The following is a 7500-nucleotide window of genomic DNA, read 5'->3' as shown; positions in this document are numbered from 1 at the left end:
GCCCGGGGTAGACCTGGTGTCCCGTTCCCCGGGGTAGACCTGGTGTCCGAGGGCCCTGGGTAGACCTGGTGTCGCGGGCCCCGGGGTAGACCTGTTGTCCTAGAGCACTGGGTAGACCAGGTGTCGCGGGCCCCGGGGTAGACCTGGTGTCCCAGGGCCCGGGGTAGACCTGGTGTCCCGTTCCCCGGGGTAGACCTGGTGTCCTGGGACCATGGGTAGACCTGGTGTCGCGGGCCCCGGGGTAGACCTGTTGTCCCAGGGCCCGGGGTAGACCTGGTGTCCCGGGCGCCAGGGTAGACCTGGTTTCCGAGGGCCCTGGGTAGACCTGGTGTCCCGTTCCCCGGGGTAGACCTGGTGTCCTGGGACCATGGGTAGACCTGGTGTCCCGTTCCCCGGGGTAGACCTGGTGTCCCGGGGCCCGGGGTAGACCTGGTGTCCCGGGCCCCGGGGTAGACCTGGTGTCCCGTTCCCCGGGGTAGACCTGGTGTCAGAGGGCCCCGGGGTAGACCTGTTGTCCCAGGGCCCGGGGTAGACCTGGTGTCCCGTTCCCCGGGGTAGACCTGGTGTCCGAGGGCCCTGGGTAGACCTGGTGTCCCGTTCCCCGGGGTAGACCTGGTGTCCCGTTCCCCGGGGTAGACCTGGTGTCAGAGGGCCCCGGGGTAGACCTGTTGTCCCAGGGCACGGGGTAGACCTGGTGTCCCGGGCGCCAGGGTAGACCTGGTGTCCGAGGGCCCTGGGTAGACCTGGTGTCCGAGGGCCCTGGGTAGACCTGGTGTCCCAGGGCCCGGGGTAGACCTGGTGTCCCGGGGCCCGGGGTAGACCTGGTGTCCCAGGGCCCGGGGTAGACCTGGTGTCCCGTTCCCCGGGGTAGACCTGGTGTCCTGGGACCATGGGTAGACCTGGTGTCCCGTTCCCCGGGGTAGACCTGGTGTCCCGTTCCCCGGGGTAGACCTGGTGTCCCGGGCCCCGGGGTAGACCTGGTGTCCCGTTCCCCGGGGTAGACCTGGTGTCAGAGGGCCCCGGGGTAGACCTGTTGTCCCAGGGCCCGGGGTAGACCTGGTGTCCCGTTCCCCGGGGTAGACCTGGTGTCCGAGGGCCCTGGGTAGACCTGGTGTCCCGTTCCCCGGGGTAGACCTGGCGTCCCGGGCCCCGGGGTAGACCTGGTGTCCCGTTCCCCGGGGTAGACCTGGTGTCAGAGGGCCCCGGGGTAGACCTGTTGTCCCAGGGCCCGGGGTAGACCTGGTGTCCCGTTCCCCGGGGTAGACCTGGTGTCCGAGGGCCCTGGGTAGACCTGGTGTCCCAGGGCCCGGGGTAGACCTGGTGTCCCGTTCCCCGGGGTAGACCTGGTGTCCGAGGGCCCTGGGTAGACCTGGTGTCGCGGGCCCCGGGGTAGACCTGTTGTCCTAGAGCACTGGGTAGACCAGGTGTCGCGGGCCCCGGGGTAGACCTGGTGTCCCAGGGCCCGGGGTAGACCTGGTGTCCCGTTCCCCGGGGTAGACCTGGTGTCCTGGGACCATGGGTAGACCTGGTGTCGCGGGCCCCGGGGTAGACCTGGTGTCCCAGGACCATGGGTAGACCTGGTGTCCCAGGGCCCGGGGTAGACCTGGTGTCCCGTTCCCCGGGGTAGACCTGGTGTCCTGGGACCATGGGTAGACCTGGTGTCCCGGGCCCCGGGGTAGGCCCTGGGACACCAGGTCTACCCCGGGGAACGGGACAGCAGGTCTACCCCGAGTCCCGGGACAACAGGTCTACCCGGCGCTCGAGGACACCGGGTCTACCCCGGCGCCCGGGACACCAGGTCTACCCCGGTCCCTGGGACACCAGGTCTACCCGGCGCTCGAGGACACCAGGTCTACCCCGGAGCCCGGGACACCAGGTCTACCCCGGCCCCCGGGACACCAGGTCTACCCCCGAGCCCGGGACACCAGGTCTACCCCGGCCCCTGGGACACCAGGTCTACCCCGGCCCCTGGGACACCAGGTCTACCCCGGAGCCCGGGACACCAGGTCTACCCCGGCCCCTGGGACACCAGGTCTACCCCGGAGCCCGGGACACCAGGTCTACCCCGGTCCCCGGGACACCAGGTCTACCCAGCGCTCTAGGACAACAGGTCTACCCCGGCGCCCGGGACACCAGGTCTACCCAGGGCTCTAGGACAACAGGTCTACCCCGGCGCCCGGGATACCAGGTCTACCCAGGGCTCTAGGACAACAGGTCTACCCCGCTTCTGGCCCCTGGGACACCAGGTCTACCCCGTCTTGTGCCGAAGACACCAGGTCTACCCCGGAGCCCGGGACACCAGGTCTACCCCGGCGCCCGGGACACCAGGTCTACCCCGGAGCCCGGGACACCAGGTCTACCCCGGCCCCCGGGACACCAGGTCTACCCCGGAGCCCGGGACACCAGGTCTACCCCGGCGCCCGGGACACCAGGTCTTCCCCGTCTTGTGCCGAAGACACCAGGTCTACCCCGGAGCCCGGGACACCAGGTCTACCCCGGCGCCCGGGACACCAGGTCTACCCCGGAGCCCCGGACACCAGGTCTACCCCGGCCCCCGGGACACCAGGTCTACCCCGGAGCCCGGGACACCAGGTCTACCCCGGCGCCCGGGACACCAGGTCTACCCCGGAGCCCCGGACACCAGGTCTACCCCGGCCCCCGGGACACCAGGTCTACCCCGGAGCCCCGGACACCAGGTCTACCCCGGCCCCCGGGACACCAGGTCTACCCCGGAGACCCGGACACCAGGTCTACCCCGGCGCCCGGGACACCAGGTCTACCCCGGCGCCCGGGACACCAGGTCTACCCCGGAGCCCCGGACACCAGGTCTACCCCGGCGCCCGGGACACCAGGTCTACCCCGGAGACCCGGACACCAGGTCTACCCCGGCGCCCGGGACACCAGGTCTACCCCGGAGCCCCGGACACCAGGTCTACCCCGGCCCCCGGGACACCAGGTCTACCCCGGAGACCCGGACACCAGGTCTACCCCGGAGCCCGGGACACCAGGTCTACCCCGGCGCCCGGGACACCAGGTCTACCCCGGAGCCCCGGACACCAGGTCTACCCCGGCCCCCGGGACACCAGGTCTACCCCGGAGACCCGGACACCAGGTCTACCCCGGCCCCCGGGACACCAGGTCTACCCCGGGCTCTAGGACAACAGGTCTACCCCGCTTCTGGCCGGAGACACCAGGTCTACCCCGTCTTGTGCCGCAGACACCAGGTCTACCCCGTCTCGGGCCGGGGACACCAGGTCTACCCCGTCTCTGGCCGCGGACAGCCGGTCTACCCCGTCTCGGTCCGGGGACACCAGGTCTGCTGGCTCTCGGGCCGGGGACACCAGGTCTTCTCCGGATCTGGCGGGACACCAGGTCTACCCCGGTCCCTGGGACACCAGGTCTACCCCGGCGCCCGGGACACCAGGTCTACCCCGGAGCCCGGGACACCAGGTCTACCCCGGCGCCCGGGACACCAGGTCTACCCCGGAGCCCGGGACACCAGGTCTACCCCGGCGCCCGGGACACCAGGTCTACCCCGGAGCCCGGGACACCAGGTCTACCCCGGCGCCCGGGACACCAGGTCTACCCCGGAGCCCCGGACACCAGGTCTACCCCGGCGCCCGGGACACCAGGTCTACCCCGGAGACCCGGACACCAGGTCTACCCCGGCCCCCGGGACACCAGGTCTACCCCGGCGCCCGGGACACCAGGTCTACCCCGGAGCCCGGGACACCAGGTCTACCCCGGCGCCCGGGACACCAGGTCTACCCCGGAGCCCCGGACACCAGGTCTACCCCGGCCCCCGGGACACCAGGTCTACCCCGGAGACCCGGACACCAGGTCTACCCCGGCCCCCGGGACACCAGGTCTACCCCGGGCTCTAGGACAACAGGTCTACCCCGCTTCTGGCCGGAGACACCAGGTCTACCCCGTCTTGTGCCGCAGACACCAGGTCTACCCCGTCTCGGGCCGGGGACACCAGGTCTACCCCGTCTCTGGCCGCGGACAGCCGGTCTACCCCGTCTCGGTCCGGGGACACCAGGTCTGCTGGCTCTCGGGCCGGGGACACCAGGTCTTCTCCGGATCTGGCGGGACACCAGGTCTACCCCGGTCCCTGGGACACCAGGTCTACCCCGGCGCCCGGGACACCAGGTCTACCCCGGAGCCCGGGACACCAGGTCTACCCCGGCGCCCGGGACACCAGGTCTACCCCGGAGCCCGGGACACCAGGTCTACCCCGGCGCCCGGGACACCAGGTCTACCCCGGCGCCCGGGACACCAGGTCTACCCCGGAGACCCGGACACCAGGTCTACCCCGGCCCCCGGGACACCAGGTCTACCCCGGAGACCCGGACACCAGGTCTACCCCGGCGCCCGGGACACCAGGTCTACCCCGGCGCCCGGGACACCAGGTCTACCCCGGAGCCCCGGACACCAGGTCTACCCCGGCCCCCGGGACACCAGGTCTACCCCGGAGACCCGGACACCAGGTCTACCCCGGCCCCCGGGACACCAGGTCTACCCCGGAGCCCGGGACACCAGGTCTACCCCGGCCCCTGGGACACCAGGTCTACCCCGGCCCCTGGGACACCAGGTCTACCTCGCGCCGGCGGGACTTAGTCAAATAGCGGCGGGTGCCGGGTAGACCTGTTGTCTCGGCCGGCTGCGGAAGTTCACCAAGGGGTCGCTGTTGTCGGCTGCCTCCGGCTACCTCATCGTAGGCTGCGGCCTGAGGCGGCGCCCCTTCCCGGTCGATCTCCCTCGGTCCTCTTGGAGGCCTCGGCGGCTTGGGACTTATCTGCCCGTATTATGGGAGCGAGGTGACGGGCCGCATCCCCGTAGGTTGGCTGAGGCTGTGCCTACGTTTCAGGCGGAGAGGAGCAGCCGCACTCAGGTGGCCGGCAAAGGGAAAAAGCCAGTGTTCCGCCTAGCCGGGGCGAGTCTCCTTGTGGCTCGGCTCCGGCTCCCGTCCCTCCCGGGGAAGTTGGCACAGTGAGAGCGAGGCCGAGAGAGAAGGGCTGAGAAAAGACGGACCGGATCCCCCCGAGAGACCGAGAGAGAAGGGCTGCGAGCGGAGGGGCCGGTTCCCCCGGGAGGCCGAGAGATAGAGAGAAGGGGCCGGATTCCCCCCGGGATGCCGAGAGAGAAGGGCTGCCGAGCGGAGGGGCCGGATTCCCCCCGGGATGCCGAGAGAGAAGGGCTGCCGAGCGGAGGGGGCCGGTTTCCCCCGGGATGCCGAGAGAGAAGGGCTGCCAGCGGGGAGGGGCCGGTTTCCCCCGGGATGCCGAGAGAGAAGGGCTGCCGAGCGGAGGGGCCGGATCTCCCCCCGGGATGCCGAGAGAGAAGGGCTGCCGAGCGGAGGGGCCGGATCTCCCCCCGGGATGCCGAGAGAGAAGGGCTGCCGAGCGGAGGGGCCGGATCTCCCCCCGGGATGCCGAGAGAGAAGGGCTGCCGAGCGGAGGGGCCGGATCTCCCCCCGGGATGCCGAGAGAGAAGGGCTGCCGAGCGGAGGGGCCGGATCTCCCCCCGGGATGCCGAGAGAGAAGGGCTGCCGAGCGGAGGGGCCGGTTTCCCCCCGGGATGCCGAGAGAGAAGGGCTGCCGAGCGGAGGGGCCGGATCTCCCCCCGGGATGCCGAGAGAGAAGGGCTGCCGAGCGGAGGGGCCGGATCCCCCCGGGATGCCGAGAGAGAAGGGCTGTGAAAGGCGATTCGAGAGAGCCGCTTGGCGGGCGAGGCGGCGGCGCCTCGTCCCTTTTGTGCCTGGCCTTAAGCCGGGGCCCACTCGGCGGGCACTGTTTCGGGCCGTCCGCCCGCCCGGTGAAGCTGCGGAGCCGGGGTCGGGGCGCCCCGTCCCCGGGCCGCCTCGTTGAAGCCGTCCCCCTTCCTCGGCCTTAAGCCGGGGACCCGCGTTGGCGGGCGGAGTTTTTCGGAGTTGACGGACCCGGCACCCGACAGAGAGAGAGAGAGAGAGAGATTCCGAGAGCCCCCCGGACCTTTCCCGGGCGAGGCGGCGGCGCCTCGTCCACCTCGGTCGTGGGCGCATCGACCGAGCCCCTTGGGCCGGGCGGGCTGGGTTGCCACGCGGGTCCGCGTTTTTTCTTTTTTTTCCGCGGTTTAGGCGCGCCGGTGCGCGGGCAGAGAGTGGGGGCGCCCGCCCGGCCTCCGCGGATTTTTCTCTGGCGGCCTTAAGCCGCGGCACCGAGGAGCCGTTGCGACGAAGGCGCGCGCGGGCCACGTCGGCGAGAGAGAAGGGAGCGAGCGGGATGTCTGGGGCTCCGTGGGGGAGTGAGACTCGTAACTCGCCCCCGCGGGTGCCTCCGGCGTCCCGGGCCCGCGGCCCCCGTGGCTAGCACGGGTCGCTGCGAACGCCGCCTCCATGTGCCTTTTTGTCGTGCCGTTCCTCCGGCTATTTTTTTTCCGGAAAGGGAAAGCCGGCCGCCGGCGGCGCGCGGTCCGGTGGCACGTATTTCTCGCACGCTCGGCCGGGTTCCCCGGGCCGGAAGGGGAAGCCGAGTCCCCCCGGCCTGGCGGGCCAGCCCAGTCCCAGTCCTGCCGTTGCCTAGCCGAGAAGGGAATCCGTTGGCGCCCGCGGGCGGGCGGGCGGGTGGCGGCACCCCCCGCGCTCCTCCTCTGCCGCGAGCGCTCCGCAGGCGGGGCTGGGCGGCCGTCGCCCCGTTGTCCCAGGACCGTGGCCATGGGGGGGCCGTCGTCGTCGCCGTCGTCGGCGCGGCTCCTTCCTCGGCCGCACTCGATCGATGAGGCTTTTCGGGTGGCGTCGGAGAGGGCCCCCGGCCGGCCGGCTCTCCTTCCGGGGCTTCTCTGTCGCGGGGAAGTCACGGCGGGGGTGTCCGCTGCTCGGGCAGGGCGGTCTCCTTTTCCAGTTCGCTTCCCGTCGCAGGCGAGGTGTCGCCCCTCCCGCTGCCGGGGAGGGCGGCTTTACCGACCCCAGCTGTGTGACGGCCGCGTGGCCCCGCTAGCCTACAGGTGTCCTTCGAAAACCACGCGAGGTGCCGGTGCCGGCCCCGGTCCGGGTTAGCGCCCCGTGGGTGCCGGCCGCGAGCAGCGCCGGGCGGCGGTGCGGTTGGAGCTGAGCCGCGGGTCATGGATGGCGAGAGAGAAGAGAGGGCGAAAACGACCCGAGAACCGATGGGGCGCGGACGGGGGAGCAGAGCCCGATCCGCGCGCTCCTTTGCCGTTCCGCCGCCTGCTGCAGAGCGAGCCGCCCCGGCCGAAAAGGGGGCCTCGGTGTCCGGGCCGCGCCCGCCTCGTCGGGTCGCTGTCTCCTCTAGCACGTCCGGTGCTTTCCGCGCGGCCCGGTGGGGGGACGCGTCGGACGGGGTTCGCTCCCCGCGAGCGGGCCCCGCTCGGCCCAACCTCGCCGGCGGCCGGTCGCTCGCCGGCGACCGGTCGGCGGGCGGGGTGGTTCGGCTTCGGTGGGGCGGGTCAGCCCCGGCCGAGCCCCCCGTTCCGCGCGCCGCGCGCCGTGACTTCCAGCGCGAA

At 71.9% G+C, this 7500-nt stretch overlaps 1 protein-coding gene across 1 annotated transcript in view; it reads left to right on the top strand.

The window, feature by feature from the left end:
- The first annotated feature begins 7105 nt into the window (after positions 1-7105).
- Positions 7106-7500, top strand: part of LOC141727569 (uncharacterized) — a 4528-nt gene continuing 4133 nt past the window's right edge. The window contains exon 1 of the mRNA XM_074533908.1: positions 7106-7500. This exon is cut by the window's right edge and continues 48 nt beyond it. Coding sequence (XP_074390009.1) covers positions 7106-7500 — 395 coding nt within the window.

This window comes from Zonotrichia albicollis, unplaced genomic scaffold (assembly GCF_047830755.1).
Source record: "Zonotrichia albicollis isolate bZonAlb1 unplaced genomic scaffold, bZonAlb1.hap1 Scaffold_136, whole genome shotgun sequence".
NCBI lineage: Eukaryota > Metazoa > Chordata > Aves > Passeriformes > Passerellidae > Zonotrichia > Zonotrichia albicollis.
The sequence above is the reverse complement of the archived record's forward strand: the minus strand, read 5'-3'. Positions and strand labels throughout refer to the sequence as shown.